This window comes from Tiliqua scincoides, chromosome 10 (genome assembly GCF_035046505.1).
Source record: "Tiliqua scincoides isolate rTilSci1 chromosome 10, rTilSci1.hap2, whole genome shotgun sequence".
Classification (NCBI taxonomy): Eukaryota; Metazoa; Chordata; class Lepidosauria; order Squamata; family Scincidae; genus Tiliqua; species Tiliqua scincoides.
Window position 1 is genome coordinate 28,185,721 of NC_089830.1, and position 20,633 is coordinate 28,206,353.

The 20,633-nt window shown below is 55.9% G+C and overlaps 2 protein-coding genes across 3 annotated transcripts; one reads left to right on the forward strand and one right to left on the reverse strand.

Annotated features, from left to right (window-relative positions):
- LOC136661447 (inositol-trisphosphate 3-kinase C-like) lies at nucleotides 1-14,178 on the forward strand. The gene is made up of 7 exons (XM_066638706.1): nucleotides 1-119; nucleotides 9,471-9,570; nucleotides 10,725-10,938; nucleotides 11,048-11,252; nucleotides 11,585-11,686; nucleotides 12,396-12,467; nucleotides 13,172-14,178. Exons 1-7 carry the CDS (start codon nucleotides 15-17, stop codon nucleotides 13,373-13,375), a joined length of 1,002 nt encoding a protein of 333 aa, XP_066494803.1. The 5' UTR covers nucleotides 1-14; the 3' UTR covers nucleotides 13,376-14,178.
- Nucleotides 14,179-14,947: 769 nt separating this feature from the next.
- On the reverse strand, nucleotides 14,948-20,598 carry ACTMAP (actin maturation protease). Of its 2 annotated transcripts, XM_066638508.1 has the most exons (6): nucleotides 20,422-20,598; nucleotides 18,811-18,879; nucleotides 18,164-18,288; nucleotides 17,863-17,992; nucleotides 17,590-17,660; nucleotides 14,948-16,902 (listed from the first exon to the last, which is right to left on the reverse strand). In XM_066638508.1, exons 1-6 carry the CDS (start codon nucleotides 20,559-20,561, stop codon nucleotides 16,565-16,567), a joined length of 873 nt encoding a protein of 290 aa, XP_066494605.1. In that variant the 5' UTR covers nucleotides 20,562-20,598; the 3' UTR covers nucleotides 14,948-16,564. The 2 variants fall into 2 exon arrangements, with proteins under 2 accessions (XP_066494605.1, XP_066494606.1); XM_066638509.1 differs by lacking the exon at nucleotides 18,811-18,879.
- Between the last annotated feature and the right edge of the window lie 35 nt (nucleotides 20,599-20,633).

The following is a 20,633-nucleotide window of genomic DNA, read 5'->3' on the forward strand; positions in this document are numbered from 1 at the left end:
GGCTGCAGAGAGCCATGCGCTTGGACGTAGCAGCCGCGGCGGGAGGAGCCGGTGCGCGGCCTGCCGGGCAGGCCCCGCTCCCGGGCTCCAGCGCAGAGGGGGCCGAGGCTGGCGAGCAGGTAAGCAGCGGCCGCGACTCCTCACTCCCGGGAGGGTCTCCGCACCGCGCGATGCGGTGGCCGTCGACCTCAGCGGCAGACCCAGGAAGCCCGCAGGCGGCAGCTCCGCTCAGGCTGCTAGTCCGCGGCAGGGATGTGCGCGGAGTGGGGAGGCAGGTGAGGCAGAGCCTCCCACCGGAGTCCTGTAGTGTGCAAGCACTCACGCCCCGCGCGCTGTGCGCTCTCCATGATCTCCGTGCTACGCGCGGGGCCTGCACACCCCACACAGCAGCGGTGGTGTTCACTCTGGCGGGGAGGCTCTGCCTCACCTTCCTTCCCACCCACCGCACTTCCCTGGTCCTCATCAGGAGGGAACTGGGCTAGGCTGCACTGAGTGTTGGGGTTTTACTGAGCTGTCATAAAAAGAGCCCCAAGGCCCGTCCAGCTTAGTTTTCAGCCCCCCCCCCATCTCTCTGGGAGGGTAACTGACATTTGGTGGCCAAACGCCTCTGAGCAGTTGTGGCTTAATAGCAGCAAATAGCCTCCTCTGAGCCAACAGTGCCTTTCTGTCTTTACTGTTCAGGGAGGAGAGGAGGCAGGGCTGCTTGTTGAAGGGGATGAAGATAGTTCTTGCCTTTTGGCCTACCTGACAGGGTTGTTGTAAAGGTTACTGGAGCAAGGCATGAAGTGCTTTGAGTGGCTCAGAGGGGGCTGGAAGCATTTGAGGGGGAACAGGAGGGGGTCGCTCGCTGGCACATTGGGGATGGATCACAGTTGTGGAGGGGCCAGAATAACAGGAGAGGATCTGTTGTCAGCATGCCCTCCCCTGGGTGGCCGTCTGGGGCTGCCAGGTGCAAAACTCACTCGAGGGGCCTGCTGTGATCTGATAGGGCAGCTGGGTCGGCCCTCTGGCGTCATTACTGCTGTGGCTCGCTCACCAGATTTCCGGCTCCAAAGGCCTATCCTGAGTGGGTATCTGCATAGTGGATGGGCAGGAATGAGCGCGGCCCAGAGTGTGAAGAAGGAAGGGTCCAGGGGGTGGAGGCGACTTCTCTGGATGAAGAAGCTGTCCACAATGTGGAATCAGGACCCTTTCTCCTGGGTCTGCACAGGGATCATCTTGCCTGGGGTGGAACTGGTGCTGCCCTTTGCATTTCAGGAATCTGGTGGTTTGTTCTCTTTGCTTTGCATGATGTGTGTGTGTGTGGGGGGAGAGTGATGCTGCTAAACAAATGGTTGTGGTGACCAGTGATTTGCAAGTGTTCCTGCTCTTGGGAGGCGGAAGGAGCAAATGGGGGGGTCCCTTCCTGGCCACCTGCTCTCTGGGGGGATCCATGGCGAAGCTTCAGCCCAAGTCAGGATTTTCTTCCCACAGCTCAACCCTACGCACTCTTGCTCAGAAGTAAGTCCACTGGTCCCAGTGGGATGTGTGTTTCCTACCTTTGAATGGTTGGAGCGTTTCTCATCTGTGGTTCGTTGGCCGAGCAGCATTTGCTGTCCTCCAAGGCTGCTCTCCGAGGTCTTGGCCGGAATGGGTCTTCCCCATCACCTACTGCCTCCTCCCTTAGGCAGGGTGGGTCTGCCGTAGTTGATGGTTGGGCCCTCATCTCACTGCCTTTTCCCTCTGCGGTGTCGACCTGCAACCAAGGGGTGTGGCCTTGCCTGTTCCTGGCTCTACTGAGGCTGGCATTGCTGCCAAATCCCAGATCTCCACTACCCACCCCAGAACCAGGTGAGGTCCTGGTGGTCAGGCAGACTTGTCCTGTTGGCGGCTGCACTCGTGAGGTGACACCAGGTGAGAGCCTGCCCTCTAGGGTCTCCTTGGTACTTTGCCTGCGCAGCAGTCCAGGGTCTGGTCCCAGCAAGTCCCACTCCTTGCTATGGCAGCTCCTGGGCTCAAGCAGAGTGGCAAAGAAATGCACAAATGCTGATCTGACTGGCCACTTGCTTCATGCCCCTCTAGGGGATCCTTGCTGCCTTCATTATGTGGGAGGGAAGCACTTTATTTCCTGGCACCCTGCAGGGTGACCTTCTCCCTGCGTTGCAGATTTGTGGGGTGAGTGAAGGGGGCCTTGCTGAAGGCCCACCAGTGGACCTGGGCAGAGCTTGGAACCAGAGATGTCCACGTTCCCTCCTTACCGCTGCATTGCCCTTGGAAATGGAGTGAGGGGCTCTTGGAGAATGGAGAAGAGAGTGCTTGATGTGCCCCAGGCCCCAGTCACCCGCGGGCCGATCTGCAACTGGAGTGGGCATCAGAGGAAGCTTCTGATCCCTGCTTGGGAAGTGGCCTCTTTAATGGCCTGGCCTTCCTCTGGTTTGGCTTTGCAACCCTGTCTGATGCTTGACAACTGGCCACCCTCCTCCCCTTTCCCGTGTGAAATAATTTGTTCCCCTGACCCAGCGAGTGCTGGGGGTGCAAAGCGTTGCCATCCCACGGAGGTCTGAAGACCCAACTCGAAAACAACTCCAGTCTCGGAATCCCAGCCCCCTGCTCGTTCTTGTCAGACAACAGTCACATTTTCCTGTTTTTAAAGAACGTTCTTCATAACCCAGGTGTTTTCTTCCTTGCAAAAAGACAAGACTGGGAGGGAAATCTGACTAACTCTGCACTTTCCCCCCTTCTTTGAAACGAAAGCACTTTGAGTTAGCGACCTCAACAGGGCTTCCCCTGCATCTCCCTCCTCCCCCCTGCCGCCACTGCAGTTTCAGGCACTTCTGAGTGTGTTTTCCTTTTTGATTCTGGGACTTTGTAAAAGACACCCTCGGACCGAAGAGTGCCACCTCTTAGGCCTGTGTGTTGTTCTGGGGCAGCTCCTGCAAGGCAACGTGGCCTTTTCTTCTCTGTGTTGGCGTTTTCTGACTGTTGGGGCTTGTACCGTGCAAGCTTGGCGTGTACGAGATTGTGCTGATACCAGCAGTAGCAGGCTGGGTATTTCTGACATGGGTGAGAAAGGTCTGTTTTGAATAAACGTCGCTTTCAAAAACAAACACCCTTCTTTGATAGCCAAGATTGTTTTGGTTTTTGAGAAGTGCTCGCTCAGTCGCAGGTCTCTGCCCCTGAAATGAGCTTGCTACTGTTTTGCACTGGCCTTTAAAAGATATCTAGAGTGTGTGATTCTGGGATAAGCCTGTTGGGGGAAGAACCATGGAAGCATGCAGAGAATCTATGTGGCTTAGTTGTGTTCTGTGAAGTGCCTCTGAGAATGCGCAGAGTGCTGTTGCCCTAGACCACCAGGTCAGACTTCCCCAGCTCACGAATCAACAAGGCTTGTGTCCCAGCACCTCTCTCTGGGAATCAGCGGCTTCTGGAGTGCTTCTTCATTTCTCTCAGGGAGATATGTCCACTTTGCCTCTGAGGTGCTCATTTCCTGCCTGATGAATAATCCTGCATTTCCAAAGGCCACCTCACGCAGGGCTGATTCACATGGCTGCTCTTTGCTGGCCTTGTGTTGGAGGCACCGAAACCGGGAGGGATGACGGGGCCTGGCTGTGACCTGGAAGCGGGATCTGCAGCTTGGCTGACTCACTCAGCAGGAGAGGCTGCACCTGGGGACTGGCTGTGCCTGTCTTGCCAGGCCTCCTGCTGGCTCTGCCTCCCCCTGCCCTGCTTGTTTGGGTGGCGCTGCTGCTGCTGCTGCTGCGTAGGGGAAGCGATGAAGGCTGTCTGGCAATTCCCGGGGTGGCGTCTTGCAAATTTGGTCCACGTGAGAAAAGGATCCGGGGAGTCTTCCTCTTCTGCTTTTTGGAATGTGAAAAATGGCTGGCTTTGTTTCTACAATGGCCCTGTTGTTTCAGTGGTTCACATTTTAGGGTTATTGTGAATGGTTGTTCCCACTTCCCAGATGGAAACTGAGGCTGTGTGGGGAGGAGATGGACATACGTCTTTGCATAGGGCTGTTTTATGGGGCTGTTCTTATGTTCTTATGTTCATAGCTTTCCTGTGGTGCTTGCTTCCACAAGGCTTCATCCAGGCTGCTTTTCCACCCCAAAGAGGGCCTTTTAGGACCCCAGAAAGAAAATAGCAATGCAGAGACACCCCCCAACAAGCATAAACCCAGCATTTACATAAGAACATAAGAACAGCCCCACTGGATCAGGCCATAGGCCCATCTAGTCCAGCTTCCTGTATCTCACAGCGGCCCACCAAATGCCCCAGGGAGCACACCAGATAACAAGAGACCTGCATCCTGGTGCCCTCCCTTGCATCTGACATTCTGACATAACCCATTTCTAAAATCAGGAGGTTGCGCATACACATCATGGCTTGGACCCCGTAATGGATTTTTCCTCCAGAAACTTGTCCAATCCCCTTTTAAAGGCGTCCAGGCCAGTCGCCATCACCACATCCTGTGGCAAGGAGTTCCACAGACCAACCACACGCTGAGTAAAGAAATATTTTCTTTTGTCTGTTCTAACTCTCCCAACACTCAATTTTATTGGATGGCCCCTGGTTCTGGTGTTATGTGAGAGTGTAAAGAGCATCTCCCTATCCACTCTGTCCATCCCCTGCATAATTTTGTATGTCTCAATCATGTCCCCCCTCAGGCGTCTCTTTTCTAGGCTGAAGAAGCCCAAACGCTGTAGCCTTTCCTCATAAGGAAGGTGCCCCAGCCCAGTAATCATCTTAGTCACTCTCTTTTGCACCTTTTCCATTTCCACTATGTCTTTTTTGAGATGCGGCAACCAGAACTGGACATAATACTCCAGGTGTGCCCTTACCATTGATTTGTACAATGGCATTATATTAGCCGTTTTGTTCTCAATAATTTTTCTAATGATCCCAAGCATAGAATTGGCCTTCTTCACTGCCGCCGCACATTGGGTCGACACTTTCATCGACCTGTCCACCCCCAGATCTCTCTCCTGATCTGTCACAGACAGCTCAGAACCCATCAGCCTATATGCTGTCATGCATCCACAGGGCAGCAGACAGAACAGCAGTAAGAGGATGGGTGGGGGGCTGACTAGCCCGAGGAAGGGCTGTCCTTACAAAGACAGGCCTGACCAGGCCAGCAAGAAGCCAGGCAGGCTACAGTGTAGATGGTTTGGAAAGAGAGGCCGAACTGAGCAGATAGCCCACTAGCCCCTTCCCTGAAGCCTGGGGCTCCAGATGTTCCTGTACCTCTAACGGGGGGGGGGCTTCAGAGGCCCAAAAGAAGCGAGAAGTGACAGACTGAAGGCCCCAGGCAGGCAAGCGGGGGGGGGGGGTTTGTTCTGCTCTTCTTATCGCCTTCTAAGTATTTGGGTGGTGTCTGGGGGGGCATGAGAGGCACATTTGTGCCATGTGAAGGTAACTGGTGTGGTTTGTGCACATGGGAGTGATCAAACCTGGTGAGGGGGTGCTTCATTTGTGTGGTGTGTATGGGAGGCTAAGGGCCCAATCCTAAGTTCAACCAGCGCCGGTGCTGAGCTCTAGTGCGGGTGCCGAGTGCCATAAACGTACCATAAAACACATTCACGGCACCCAGTGAGTAAGGACCACCGGCGCTGGGCCCACACCTGTCAGGCAGTGCGCTGCCAAGGGAGAGCAGCATGACCAGTATGGAAAGTAGCCAAACCAGGAGCGCTTCCGGGGCCAAACTCTCCCATGTCCACCTTGACTTTCTGAGAGTGGAGGGAGCATAGGTGTGCAGGCAGGTTCCACGGGCTGGCGTGGCCCAGAAGCTGGCTGGGTGTCTATGAAGCAACTGGGCCCAGCAGGATTGGGTCATCTCTGGCCTCTTGTAATCCTGGATGCCAACAGTTTTCCAGCCCTGTGCCCAGCTACAGCTTGGAGTGGTTCGGGAATCCTTTTCCCAGTTCTGTTGCCAGCCAGTGTGGCTGGAGTTGGGAGCTGCTGCGAGGGCTTCAGGGTGTCTTCAAGCCTTGGCATCACTGCTGCTGTGAAAGTTGGGTGGAATGGTGGGCATTGCAGACCCAACCCTGGGGCTTTGCAGGGGGTGGGGCTTGTTTGCTGTGGGCAGGCTCCGCTGAGGCCTGGGGGGGGGGGAAGGATGCTTCTCTGTGGCTGCCATAAGATGTGCCCTGAGATGATCCCCCTTTGGGTGTGGGTGTTTGCAGCCTAAGCTAAAAATAGCTTTTTTCTTCCTCCCCATACCAAGCTGAAGGCTGGCTGGCTGGCTGGTGAGACAGTCTGCTCTGAGGACATGAAGAGGTGAGAAAGCGGCGATGCCCTGATGAGGCTCCAGCCCACCTCAGCCTCCCTGACCTGTTACTTGGGCAACCCAGCCAGCCTGGCATTGCCGGAACAGGACACCCAGTGCAGGAGAAGCAGCATCTGCCCTGAAGGGGTTGTGTGGTCCCCTAAGACCCTCCGCTCCCGGCTTCGCATCTTCCCCAGGCATTTGCCCAAAGCGCCGTTTTCCAACTGCCTGGCAGCGCCTTCAAGTTGCTTTGCTGTCCAGCTCCGTCTTTAAGCCACACTGAGTCGGTGTCAGTGCGGAAAAGTGAGGCTGTCGATTCTGCGCAAGGCAGCAGTGTTCCTGGGCACGTGCAGAGTGCCTTCCCTTCCCTTCCCCCTTGGGGAACCACAACCGGCTTCCCCGCCTCCGTTCTCAGGACCTGCCCCTCCGAGTGCGGGGCTGCTGCGATCGCTGCGGATGGTCCTCGTCCGCCGTGCCGCAGCAGCACGCGCGGGGCCGGACGGCCCTCCTGCGCCGCCGCCTCTCCTGCTGCTGTCACGGAAAAGCGCCTGCGAGCTCCCGTTGCCGCTCCGCCCTCCAGCCTGGCGATGGGGCGGGGCGCCGGGAGGCGCGGGGCGCAGAAGGACTCCGAGGCTGCTCCGCGCCGGTCCGCAGCCTGGAGGTGGCCGGAGCGGGGGCATGATGAGGAAGCTGGGCGGGAGCCCCCGCAGGGTGAGTCGCTGGAGAGGCTCTGGGGGCTGTTCTCTGGCTGAGGTGAGACACGCTCTCCCCACCCCCGTTTTCGAGGGTCTCTTCCTGCCTCCAAGACCAGAGCCTGCCCTTGTGACGGGAGTGTGAACAGGATGCCTCGCAAGCTTGCGCAAGAGTCATGCCTGCTTGGTTGGCAGAAGGGGGGGGGGCAGCGCCTTCTGCAGAGAGCTGCTTTGGAAAGTTTACTCTGCACATGCCCAGAAGTGTTCTTTTCAGTGCCCTAAAGGGGGTGAGCCTGGTTTGTGTGGAGCCCTTTTGGGTTGTGTTGCTGGCAACATCGCTTCTTCCAGTATCCACAAATCTCGGACCAGGGATGCGAGCAGCCCCCCCCCCCATGTGCCTTGATGTCCCCTGTGGGAACATGTTGTTGCTGCTCCCCCCCCCCCCAATGTAGCACACTAGGGACTGTTTTGCCAAGAGCAGGTGGGACTTGGCACCCGCTGTTTGTTCCTGGTGCTGCCCGCAGGCAATCCTGTGCCAAGTGGCCAAACCTGTCACGGACGCTGAAAGCGCTGAGCTGTCTCTTATTGCCATTTCCCGTGAAAGGCTATCCTGCTCTCCCTCCCCCACCCAGCCTCAGTGGCCAGCTAGCCGAGGTAGGGGCTCTTGGACAGCACTGCGGAGACAACAGCCGGGTGTCGGAAAGGGTGCCTGATTCCAGCTGTAACTGAACTTTGGGGAACTTTGAGGTGCTGGGGGACAAGTCAGCTGGCAGGGCTGACCACAGTCAGGGTGTAAGCTGCGCAGTGGTGGTGGCAGTGCGGGGGGGGGGGGGAGGGTCCTTTGTCACCCACAGAGCTTTGTCTGCAAAAGAGGGGGCTGGGCTTGGGGCCCGCAAGACTGGAGAGTCCAGCCTTCCTTCCTAGGCGCTGGAGGCTCAGATCCCAGCCATGAGGGCGGTGGGTCAGCCTTACCACTTGCAACGCAGAACCAGAGGTGCTGTTGAGCATGTGCAGAGTGCCATTCTCCTTGGCCACCTTCCAAGCAGGCACTTGGACCTCAGAAGTGGCGCATGCTGGGCGGCCGAGTTTCACTTTGGAGCTGCCACCAAGTCAGCCAGAGCCTCACCAGGAGCTCATGGTGGAAACTCCGAGTCACACTGTGCTTGAGTCATGATTGCTGGTGGGGAGGGAGGGAGGGAGGAGGAGAAGAGCTGTTTTGTGAGCTGGGGAGGCTGAGAAGGCTTAGAGTCCAGGGACCCTGAACTGGTGGGGGGACCCTGAACTGGTGGGGGGGCAGTGGATGGGAATGCAGGGCTTTCTCAGCAGCGGCCCTGGGGCTTTGGAGTGGGAAGTGGGTCTCAGCAAGTCTGTGCTTTTCTGCAGTACCCACTTTTCACTGGGACTACTTATTGTCTTGGAAGTGGGCTGGATCAGTCTCAGGCCCCAAAGCAGCCCCTTCAAACTCTGGGGTCCTGCCCCTCCCCCTCTCCATTTCAGCCTGCCAGTGTCCGGACCCTTCCTGTCCCCAGTGCTGGAGGTGGGCCAGGACAGGACCCAGGCGTCCGGGTTCTCAGGCTGCCTCCTCGCCTGTCTGGTCTCTTCTTCCTCACAGTAGAAGCCTGTCCTTTGGGTCCCTTTGGTTTCCGGGTGTGATGCTTGTGGCCTCCAGCATCCTTTTCTAACCAACATGGCCCCTCACCCATGCCCAGGACTAGAGTCTTGGGAGAAGCGACACTTTGTGGCCATCACAGCCACAGAATGTGGTGCTGGGCCCTCTTTCCTGCTGTGCTCCCACCGCCCTCCCGGCCACTTCCCTGCCTGCAAATCTTTGTCTGTTCTGCACATCCATTGTCTTGTGCCCCTCCACTGAGTTATAAATAGCTGGTGCTGAGGCCAGCAGACGGGAACGTTTGTGGGGAGAAGTTTGTGGGGGGGGGAGTGTGAGTTGGGGCTTCGTGGTGTGATCGGGCGGGGGGGGGGTGTCTAGCTGTGTGACAGCAGAGCAGGGTGTTGCTGAGTGCCACTGGGGCAGAATTCCAGGCTTGGGCTCCCTGGACGCAGATGCCTGTTGGTTGGGGATTCCTGGGGTCTGCCTTGCAGCCCCACGGCACATGCCTGCCCTTGCTCTGGTTCCCAGGCTGATCATCTGAGGACTTCTGTCCATGTTGCTGCCCCTGGCTGTGTGAGATTGGGGGGGGGGGGTCTGAACAGAGAATCTGACTTGTGGCAGGGCCTGTAGCCATTTGGTAGTTTAAGCTTGGAAGGAAAATTGACTTGCAGGGTGGGGGACACAGAACCCTGCGACAAGAACAGAGGCATTTATCCCTCTTGTAATCCCAGTGCTCTTTGGGGGAGGTCGGTCTGTGTTGGGCTCTTCTGGTTTTTGCTTTTCTTATGATGTACGGAAGGCAGCTATGCTCCCTCCCTTCCATTAACATGCACACTCTTTCCTCACCTGTTCAGAGGGCCCCATAAAAGGCTCCCATCAGGAGAATCTCCCCCCACTCATCACACTCCCCCTTTGCTTTGTGTTCCAGAACAAGCCATGGCGGAAGCTGAAGGACATGGTGCACTGGTCACCCTGCGTGGTCTCCTTCCGGAAACGCTGCCCTTGGGTGCAGCTGGCTGGTCATGCAGGTGAGCGTGGGGGTGAACAGGGGCTCTGCTGCTGTGGGGGGGGGGATGTGCAGTGGGTCTCCTCTTCTGAACAATGTTGGGGCCAGCACATGCCCGATCTCGTCTGATCTCGGAAGCTAAGCAGGGTCAGGCCTGGTTAGTACTTGGATGGAAGACCGCCTGGGAATACCGGGTGCTGTAGGCTTATACCATGAGCTCAGAAGCTAAGCAGGGTCAGGCCTGGTTAGTACTTGGATGGGAGACCGCCTGGGAATACCGGGTGCTGTAGGCTTATACCAGGGGTGTCCAAAGTTTTTGGCAGGAGGGCCACATCGTCTCTCTGACACCATGTCAGAATTAATTTACATTTCAAATCTGAATAAATTTACATAAATGAATATATTAAAGATGAACTTATATGAATGAATGAAGGTCTTGCAATAGCTCAAGGCCTATAAAAGGCCCTGCACAAAGCAAGGCTAGCCTTTCCTTTGCTGCCGCTACTGCATCACAGACGTGAAAGAGCAAGCAGTGGAGGGAGCCCTCATCCCACAGCTCACTCAAGAGGCCAAACAGTTGCCCTCACGCTGAGAGCAGTTGCGTCGGGCCAGTGTGGGCTCCAACAAATCTCCAGAGGGCCAGAGGCTCATTGGAGACTAGGGGCTCCCTGAGGGCCGCAAGTCGCCCCAGGGCCGGGGTTTGGGCACCCCTGGCTTATACCATAGTCTTTCCAGACTGAAGGTTGCCAACTATGGGGCCAGCAGTGTCTGGGGCAGGCTGCCAATCCCACCCAGGCATCTCTTCCCGCCCCCAACTTTCTCTCAGGGTCTTTGGCAGTCGGAGGTGTCTTTTCCCAGCACCTGAGTGACTCTTGACTGGAGGTGCTGTCTGGAAGCTTGTGTCCCCCTCCTCTGGAGGAATAAACTTCTGCTGCATGGCAGGGGGAGAGGGATGGTCCCTTCCTGCCCCTGGTGCCTCTTCTGCATCTTCTTAGACTGGCTCCCTGGCCCAAAAGGGCTCCTGTGTGGCTGTCGCTGAAAATCTCTTTGGGAACAAGGGGGAAAAGAATATTTCCCATAATACACCTAGGTGTTGCTGGGGGGGGGGGCTGGCAGCCACAAGTGCCCAGGGTGATGTTCCGGCTGTGCCACTGCCTGCCTCTCCTCCCCCCACAGGCAACTTCAAGGCTGGGGACTTTGGTCGCGTCCTGAAGAAGTTCTGCCCCAGTGAGCAGCAGTGCCTGGAGCGCCTGGTGCAGGACGTGCTCCAGCCGTATGTCCCAGCCTACCACGGCCTGGTGGAGCAGGACGGCGAGACGTACATCCAGATGGAGGACCTGCTGGCCGGCTTCGATGCCCCCTCAATCATGGACTGCAAGATGGGGGTCAGGTGAGGTCTCCCTCCCTCTTTCCACACAGCCAGCTGGAAGGCACCAGGAGGGCCACCCAGCACTGCCCCACCTGACCTCGTGCTTCTCTCCCCCACGTCCCCAACACAGGACCTACCTTGAGGAGGAGCTGGAGAAGGCCAGGGAGCAGCCCTGTCCCCGCAGGGACATGTATGAGAAGATGGTGGCTGTAGACCCAGCGGCTCCCACGCCAGAGGAGCACGCACAGTGCGGGGTCCTGAAGCCGCGCTACATGCAGTGGCGAGAGACGCTCAGCTCCACCACCACACTTGGCTTCCGCATCGAGGGCATCAGGGTGAGGAGGGGGGAGTGGTGCATTGGAAGAGGGGGGCTCCTGTTTGCAGGGCTCCCCACACAGCACTGTCCTTGAGCTGTTTTCTGCCACTGGGACCACCGTTCTGGGCTGGAGCTTGCTAGCCCTGGGTGCTTACGTGGACGGTCGCCTCCTGCTGCCCGGAGCTGGCTGCAGAGCGAGGTGAGGGTGCTCTGCTCTGCGAGACTGCCTGCCTCCGGCTGCCCCAGCACACCAACCCGTGTTCCTTTGCTCTGGATGTTGTCAGACCTGGGGGGCTCCTTCCCCCTGCCTCCCAGCAGTCTGACAGAGAGCCCCCTGCTCTCTCCCCCTAGAAAGCAGACGGCACTTGCAACACCAGCTTCAAGACGACGCGGCAGCCAGAAGAAGTGGTGCAGGCGGCCTGGGACTTCGTGGACGGCGACAGGAGCGTGCTGGTGAGGGGCCACTTCTGCATACTGTCCACATGTGGAGTGTCTTCTGCTGCTCGGTGGAGGGGCCTCCTCCTCCTCTGCCCTCCTGAAACACGCAAGCCGTGGTTGGAAGGACACCCCCTGCCACACTCCCATCAATGCCTCGTATCCAGTACATCACTGCCTGTGTATTTGGGGCCGTGTCACCAGCTGCCTGCATCTTTCTGCCCAGGGGAAGTGGGCCTACGCACGTTCCCTCCTGCCACACACTCTGGCTGTGGTTAGATGCTTTGTTGTTCAACTGTGTGCTGAAGGATTGCAAAAGTGCATGCCCTTCTGCTCTTGGAGCCAGCCACAGAGCCCTTGTGGTGCCAGGCAGAATATATAAACCTGCCCTGTACTGAGTCAGCCCAACAGCCCGCCTTTCTGAAAGGCCCAGGTGGGGCCTTCCTGAGAGAGGCTCTCCATTGCTCACTGCCCAGGCCTGAACAAGGGGCCTTGTGCCACTGCCAAGCACATCACACACACACCCCCGACCATGGGTTTAACCAGCCCCCAGTCTCTCTGACTGGTGGTGGCTTCTTAGGGACTCTAGGCCTTCAACCATTGGGTGTAGAGGGTGGAGTGTGGCTCTATCCCAAAGGCAGCCTGAACTGTGGACCAGGTGTCAGCAATCCTCCCCATGGCGTACGCCTGCGTTGCTTCCCAACACAGGACCTCTTTTCTCTTCCAGGTGAGCTACCTCGGGCGGCTAAATGAAGTGAGGCTGGCCTTGGAACAGTCCGAGTTCTTTAAGGCGCATGAGGTGGGTTGAGATCCAGTACTGGGACATTCAGCTGGCTGGATGAGTGCTCTGATCTTGCACAGGGACTCCTCCATCTTTGTGGAGTTGCGCTTCCTCTGAAGGATCAGGCCTTTGCTTTTGTGGTGCTGCTAGATCTGGGCTAGTCTTTGGAGAGGCCTCTGTACCAAAAGGCCCCTTCTACTGGCATAGACCGATGCCCCAACTGCAGCCCATCCTGGCCAGGAGCAGCAGGTTATGTCCCCTTTGGGGTGCTTCTCCAGCCTGCTGAGAAACTGCAGCCGGCAATTGGGCTGCTGCATTCTGTGCTGCCTGGGCACAGAGCATTTTGCGACAGCTGTGCTGGATCTTGGTCTTTTTCACATGCAGTTGGAACTGCTGCTTTTAACTTCTGGCCCACCCTCCACTGGCTTGTGACTTGGTACTCTTACAATCACTTGCTCTTCTGTGAACCCTGCAGCCTGCCTTGAAGGCGCTCGTCCAGGTCCCCTCACTGGAGGTGGCAAATGGAGAGAGGGCCTCTTCAGGCTGGATTTGACGTGGCCTGAGAACTGAACCATTTATCTGTCCCACTTTGTATTGTCTCTGACCGTTACTGGCTGTCTTGATTTCCCACATGCTGTTCTGGTGCCCTCGCCTTCCAGAGGGTCCAGGTATCCCTCTGTCTCTGGGATCCTGCCCGAATGCGTTCACTCTCTCACTTCCAGGTGGTGGGCAGCTCCCTGCTTTTTGTCCACGACCGGACGGGGCTGGCTCGGGTCTGGATGATTGACTTTGGCAAGACGGTGCCGCTACCTGCACAACGGACGCTGACGCACCGGCTGCCGTGGGTGGAGGGGAACCACGAGGATGGCTACCTGTGGGGCTTGGACAACCTCATCACCATCTTGGAGAACATGCTGAAGGAGTGAGCTACCCTGACCCCGCCTTTAATTTATTCAGCCACATATGCTACCAAAACCAGGAAGGCCTTGAGGCGCCTGGAGAGGACTGGACAGAGACACTGTTGGCATCAGAATTACCCTCTCCCCATTGCCTGCTGGACAGTCAGTACCGGAAAGGGTCCTGGCTTCATTCAAGCAAGGCTGCTGCATCTCAGAGCTATTCATTGTAGCAGAGGGGTTGGTTTGGACCTTGACTCTGCATCTCTCAGGAGCTGCTGTGTAAAGAAGGGAAGAGACATCTGAGGACTAAGACTGAGCATGCCCCTGAGACAAGAAGTCGAGACTGTTGGGGCACCCTGGGCTGAGGCTAGGTTCTCCCTGGGGTGCCAGAGCAAGGAATCCTCAGGAGGTGGAGAATCCCGGAAAGCAACATAGCAAAGGGGAAGCTTATTTAATATTTTCCCTCCCCCACAAGTCCCATGGGGAAGGGATTGCCATACCCAATTGCTGGCTTCACCTTTCCAGGGTGGAGTTAAAAGGAAATTATCTCCCCTTTAACTTATGTTTCCTGACACCTGATCTATATGAGGCTGATGCCTCCGAGGCTCAGGCAAGAGCTGCTTTCTCGAGCCCTCTAGTAGAAATCAGTGTCATCCCTCCCCCCATGGCTTTGGCAAGGATGCCCATTTATGGTGCTAAATTTGGGATGGCTTTACCAAGCAGAAATATTCATGGGGGGTTGGAATGCTAGGGGAGGGATTGCTTCCTTCCCCTGGAGAAAAGGGCAGTTCCTCTCGTGTGAATGTCTTTTGTACATTTTGACATTTAAAAGCCTTTTCTGAAAAGAGGTACAATTTCTGTGCTGTCTCTTGGGGGGGGCGGCTTTCAGGCTTAACCGCATGACCTCCCATGGGGAGGTGACACTGATTCCTGTGCATTTCCTGCTGCTGGCAATCCATTCCCAATGGCCACACTGCCCACAGTTCTTGCATAGATGCACATCGGCATGTCACTGGAAGAGACTGAACAGCTGAGCCCTTAGCCGCTGAGAAAGCGTTGAGCTAGTGCTGAAGAGAAGCAGGTACCTAGCAGGCCTTACCTCACTCTGGTCTCATTGAGGCCCTAGCATGTGCAGCAGAGGCTGTGGCCAGCCAGTGGCTCAACAGCCCACTCTGGGATAGGCCTGCCACAGGTTGCCTGGAGTATTGTCTCTCTGGGGTTGATGAGGAAAGGGCATTTACCTAGTCCCATATGGCCAGGCAGAGGGGGCCCTGAGGATCCACTCTGACCAGAACAAGGACAGAGGAACTATTTAGGGAGCAGGCCACAAACATTTGTTTCCTGTTGCCTCCCAAGGAAGGGCTGTGGAAGAGGACAATGGCATAGGGAGACTGCTGAAAATAGCGTAAACAAGGGAGGAAGAAAGCACTCTGGCTGACGTCAAACAGCCAGGCGGGCCCTGCCTAACCTTGTGCAGGCCGAAAACATCTGTCGCCGTGCTGGTCCACAACCTCTGCAGCCCCCTTAAGGCATTTCCTGCTTGCTAAAGAGAGCCTTGAGCTCGGGCATTTTTCAATCAGGGAGACAAGACTCTTCTGCTATTTATCACTTTAATTTCCATCCCACATCACAGCTTTTGTTGTGTTTGCCCTCCATACTCCCATTTTACAGGTGAGGGAAACTGAGGTAGCAGTTTGCCAAGGCCACACAGTGTTAGTCCACGAAAGAGGCACAAACACCCAGTCTTCGCCCAGTTGGACTGCAGAAATGCTCAGGCGTTTAGGAGAATTCCTGCCATAGAATTGCATGCAAGATCGAATTGAGAGTATAGTTTTGCATTCTCCTCTCTGGCTTTATCTTTCCTATTTCCACTAGCTTGTTCTTGAAAGGGATTTTTTGCCCTGCCAGTTTTCTGGGGGGGGGGGGAAGATGGGGCAGGGAAGGGCTGCTGGCAAGGCTGGGGTCGAACATTGGCCCTGTGCAGTCAGCAGAATTTAGAGCAGCTGCCTTGGTGGGGTGCTTGAAAGAGACAAGAGAAAGGCACCCTGGGCTGAAAGAGGGGCTAGAGGGCCGGCTACATCTCCTCATGCACTGTGGAAGGGAAGGGGAACCCCCTGCTGGCCTTTGAATGACTGACACTCTGTTCTTAAACACACAAGCTGAAGTGCTTCTGTGCAAGCCCCTATTCTTTGTGAGTCTATGCCATGGGCTCTCTACCTGGCAGTCACTGATTGAGACTATCCCTCAGGCAGGAGACAAATGTATGACTCAGCCACAGCAGTGGCCAGACTGGACAGTCTACTCACTCCGAGAGGCAACTGGCCACTGTCTCTGTGCATGAGGGCTCTAAACTAAAGAGAAACTTTTGTTGCAATGGTTCCCAACCCTTTTAGCACTGGGACCAACTCAAAAAAAAGTTTCATTTTACCAGCTGCTTAAGTCTCTATAGTAGTGGTTTCAGCAGCAGTGCTTCCTATCGTTGTTTAACCCTTGATGCACATAGCCTAATCTACCTGGTCCATTTAGCAAACCAGCAAAAATTGGGTCATGACCCACTGGTGGGCCATGGAGCTATAGTTTGGGAACTTTTGTTCTAATGGTCTCCCCTGCCAGAATGGTATAGGGAAAGAGGCAAAAAGAAAGAGAACAGCTGCAGTTTTGTCCCATTAGGCTCAGGGAGGGAAGAGGATGCAAAGCAGCACCACGGAGGCGTGAAGTGCTGTTGCTGCTTTTGAGGCTGGGTGGGGGTGGAAGAAACAGAGCTGGACAACTATGTTTTCAGGCAGGTGCCTGCAAAGTTCCCATTCCACAGGAGAGCTACCCTATGGTTGGATCTGTCTCCCACACTACAGCTCCCAGTGGTATCTCAAGCCAACTGTCTCACAGTGTGCAATGATCACCAGTGCTGTGCTAGAGGCAGGCAAGGCAGCTTCCTTAGCACAGCATCAGATGATGGGAATCCACCCTCCTGTTTCCCACAAAGCGAGGTAGGTGCCCCCTCCCCCAGGAAGCCTTCAGTCCTGTTGCTGTTGCCCTACTGCCACTGGCATTCTGCCACCTTCTGCACCTGACTAGGGTCCTTCTCTTTCTCTGTTGTGCCTAATAGCCAAATGAGAGGCAAATTCTTCCTTGGTGAATTTGGTTAAATCTTTCAAAGCCAGCTCTGTTTCTGGGAGGGCCACCACAGACCCAAAAAGACTTGGGGGCTCTGCCAGCTCACGGGTGCTGTGTACACTTGGGGGCAGCTGGCCACAGCAGCACTGCCTTGCCGCACAGCCCCTCCTGCACCCCCCCTGCTGGCACAATGTAGACCTTGCCATCAGCTGCCCGTTTGGGGCTGAAGTCTGTCAGCTGGGCATTGCTCTCATGCACTTGGCTGTAGCTCCAGAGTTGATAGCGGCAGCTCTTGCCTTGTTTGGAGAGCAGGTAAGTCTCAACCACAGCATTAAGGGGGAGGTCTGAGAATCGAGGACTGGCATGAAAGAGTCCTGGGATCTCCTCATCTTCCTGGCAGGTTGGAAGCTGGAGGTGGCTCTTCAACCCAAGGAGAGCCCCTGTGGCAGAAAGAGAAGAGAGCACAATGTGGATGTTACTTGTGTACAGCTGGCATTTGTTCTGCCACTGGGATTCTTGAACCACAAAGCGAATTGCTCACCCTGCTCCATGCCAGGTAGCCCTGGCCCCTCCAAGCCAGTGGGACATCCTGGCTGAAGCCTCCCGCCCCAACTGTTTTGCTCTTCCTCCTCTCTTTCCAGGGCATCACCTGGAAATTGGGCCTGAGCCACTAGGCTTGCAAGAGCACACATAGGGACTGTTCCCCTGGCCCCTCTCTGAGGCTGAACAGAGGCTGTCATTGGATTCCAGTGCAAGCAGAGATGGGCTGAGCCTGGGAGCTGCTGCCTGTGGACAGATACAGCAATGCTTCCTCTGGAGCAGCTAGAAAAGCACTCTGTAAGCTCTCTTTGCTCCTCAAGAGCCCATCTGCCAGGCCAGATGGAAGGGGCCCATCTAGCCCAGTACTCTACCTCCCCCAAGGGCCCAAGAGATGCCTCCAGGAAGCTTGTTAGTGGGCTTCCTGAATGAACCATCACTCCCAGCTACCTGATATTTGGGCTGACTGGTTCTACACAGCTCTAATCAAGGACCAGGGCAAGTCCATCTAGCCCAGTATCTGACACATCACAGTTAGAACATCTCCAACCCCTGCTGCCCCCTTCACCTTGTGGGGATGGCAAACGTACCTGAGACAACAGCCCAGTGAGCCTTGTGGCCACTCCGGAAACAGGGCTCATGGTTAGAATCCTCATCATAGCTAGGCTGTGTGTTAAGGCCTTGATGAAGTGTCTTTTGCATACTTGGGTAGAGCAGAGGGTAGTCCCATGCTTGGCACTGGCCTCTTCAGAGAAACAGCTCTTGTCCTCCAACCACAGGCAGGATCCATGAGCGAAAAAGGAAACAAGCACCCCCACCCCAAAACCCTCCAGTGTGCAGCCAGGTTCCAAAAGACAGGATACGGTATAAGCACAGGCAGGCTGGCACCAAGATGCTGAAGGATCCTGTCGTGGTTCTGTCCCTCCAGACCTCCAGAGAGCAACTCCACTCGGCAAGGGAACACCTCCGTAGCAAGTTTGGCCATGTTGGCAGCTGGAAAAGGGAAAGGTGGTGTTGCGGTTGCAAGCATCCCACCCCAGGTCCATGTAGGCTCACAGCAGGGTGGGACCACTGTTATCGAGAGGACCATGGGCCAAAGCATTTCCAGGCGTGCCCCCAGGGCCCAAGAATGACAGAACAGTGGCAGCTGCCATCTCTCCTCACCTGAGAACATCTCCCCTTGGGCCGTATATCCCTTCTCCAAGGCCACCTGCACAATCTTTTCCAAAGAAATAGCCTCAGGCAGGTGGAGCAGAGCACCTGCCATCCAAAGGGCCACCAGACCACATCTGGAGGAGAGAGAAAGTCAGAGAGGCCCTTCTTAAGATGGATGCCGAGAGTCCATCTTTGACACTGAAAAGCTGCACCTTCTGCAATGCCAGCCATTGATGCATGCAAGGGCTATGTGGATGAGCTGTACTTGCTTGTACTGTAAGGACTTGTTTTCCTGGTAGCTTGCAAGGCAGTGGAAAGAGGAGAGCTGGAGTATGTAAGTATTTTAAATAACAAGCAGCTATGCTGATGGTGTACTGGTTGGGAATTGGACCTAGAAGATCCAGGTTCAATTCCCAGCTCAGCTATGAAGCTTCCTGGGTGTCTTTGGGCCAGTCAAGATCTCTCAGCCTCGTTTATCTCACAGGGTTGTTTTGAGGACAAAAAACGGGGAGAAACCATGTACACCACCCCAAGCTCCTTGGAGTAAGGGCAGTGTAATAGTTTGAAAAATAATTACACAAGAGTTTTGCTCCTATGCACTCAGCCAAATACGGCAGCGTAGTGACTCTTACAAGGAAGGAAGGAACAGTACTCACTGGGGCCCCTCCTGGATCAGGGACGGCAGTGGGGTGTTGAAGAGAAGCCACTTCAAGTGCTCACTGAAGCTAGAAGACAGAGATGGAGAGCAGTCCCTGGAGAGCCGCTTCCAAGCCAGCTCAACATTAGTGACGCTTCCCCCCACCCATTAAAGAGGCTCTGCATTCCCTGTCCTAGATTCTTGGCAGGGGCAAGGGTGCCAAGACAGAGCATCCACCTGCCACATGAAGCTGCCTGCAACTAGAGTGCGCTCCTGCAGAAGTGGCAGCCAAGGCCTCTGTCAGGGTCCTGGGGGCAATACCCACTAGGTAGCTACCCCACTGCCACCAGCCTAAGAAACAAGATCACTAGAGGGATTCCCTGGGTTAAATCCCACCTTCCTGCAACATAAGCAATTTAATTAATTCAATTAATTCTCTTTAATTCCTCTCTCTTACTCCTTCTGAGAGAAAGGAGTAGCAGTTCCCAGGTACCTCAATGAGACCCAGATGAAAAGAATAAGAAATTCAAAGAGTTTATTAGTAACTATTACAAATTAACAAAAGAGGACTTCTACACAATCCAGAAACCCAGTTGACCAACAGCACTACTGTTATAGGAGGCTTCCAAACCTACAGGACTCCCCCAAGACAGAACCCTTTTTGTGAACTTGCTAAAAAACAACTACAAAGACAAACCCTAACACAATCTGCCTCTTTTACTATCTAGCCAGAATTAGTTTAGCATCTCTCATTTACTCACAACACCAGTGGATTTTATTGGGTAGCACAGAGCTTCTTTAGGGACCCTTCCCAAAGGAAGAGAGATGGGCAGGTGCTCTTTCCCCTTTCATACAACACCAGAACCAGAGCACATCCACTAAAATTGAGCATTGGGAGAGTTAAGACAGACTAAAGAAAACATGCCTTTACCCAGCACGTAGTTAGTTCGTGGGACTCCTCGCCACATGATGTGGGATGGCATCTGTCTCAGATGCCTTTAAAAGGGGATTGGACAGATTTCTGGAGGAAAAGTCCATCACAGCCTACAAGCCATGATGGATATGTGCATGTCATTGGTCTGTGGAACTCCCTGACACAGGATGTGGCGAGGCATCTGGGCTGGATACCTTCAAAGGGAATTGGGCAGGTTTCTGGGGGAAAGTCCATCACAGACTACAAGCCATGATGGGGAAGTGCAGCCTCCGGGTTCTGGCAGTGGGCTGTCTCTGAATGCCAGGGCAAGGAGGGCACCAGTCTGCAGGTCTCTTGCTGCCCTGTGGGCCCCCTGAGGCGCCTGGGGGGCCACTGAGATGCAGGAAGCTCGACCAGATGTGCCCCCTGTGGCCTGCCCCAGCAGGGCTGCTCCTACGGGGTGGCAGCAGCTGGCAAGGCCCCTGGAGCCCAGGCCTGCCAGGTGGGTAGACCCGGAAGGCGGCGTAGCTGGAGGGGGGCGGCCAAGCGGAAGGGAGGGGCCGCTTGCCCACCCTGCTGAGGCTCTCTGCAGGCTGAGTGCTCCGCCCCCTCCAGCTACGCCACAGCCCGGCCTACCCACCTGGCGGGCCTGGGCTCCCGCTTTCCCCCCAGGTCGCCCCAGGCCCCCCCTGCACCCCGCTTGGCCCAGCGCCACACCTGGCCCGCCTGCGCCTCAGCAGCGCCCGCAGGCCGTCCTGCTCCCCGGGGCGCGCCTGCTCCAGCGCCGCCTTGAGCAGCTTCGCCCCGGAAGGCCCGGGCGGAGGGGGAGGCGGCGGCGGCGGCGGTGGGCCGCTCATAACAGCGGCAGTGAACAGCTTTCCGCTGAGGGTGACCGGAAGCAAGAGGAATCAAAGGGAGCATTGGAATTA

Bases quoted from the DNA above. Each gene is read 5' to 3' on its own strand.
- LOC136661447 (XM_066638706.1), top strand. From the start codon at position 15: ATGCGCTTGGACGTAGCAGCCGCGGCGGGAGGAGCCGGTGCGCGGCCT. The intron at 9,571-10,724 runs GTGAGCGTGGGG...CTCCCCCCACAG, and splicing joins GCAGCTGGCTGGTCATGCAG to GCAACTTCAAGGCTGGGGAC. The intron at 11,253-11,584 runs GTGAGGAGGGGG...CTCTCCCCCTAG, and splicing joins TCCGCATCGAGGGCATCAGG to AAAGCAGACGGCACTTGCAA.
- ACTMAP (XM_066638508.1), bottom strand. From the start codon at position 20,561: ATGAGCGGCCCACCGCCGCCGCCGCCGCCTCCCCCTCCGCCCGGGCCT. The intron at 18,289-18,810 runs GTGAGTACTGTT...TCTCTCCTCCAG, and splicing joins CTGATCCAGGAGGGGCCCCA to ATGTGGTCTGGTGGCCCTTT. The intron at 17,993-18,163 runs GTGAGGAGAGAT...TCCCTTTTCCAG, and splicing joins CCAAGGGGAGATGTTCTCAG to CTGCCAACATGGCCAAACTT.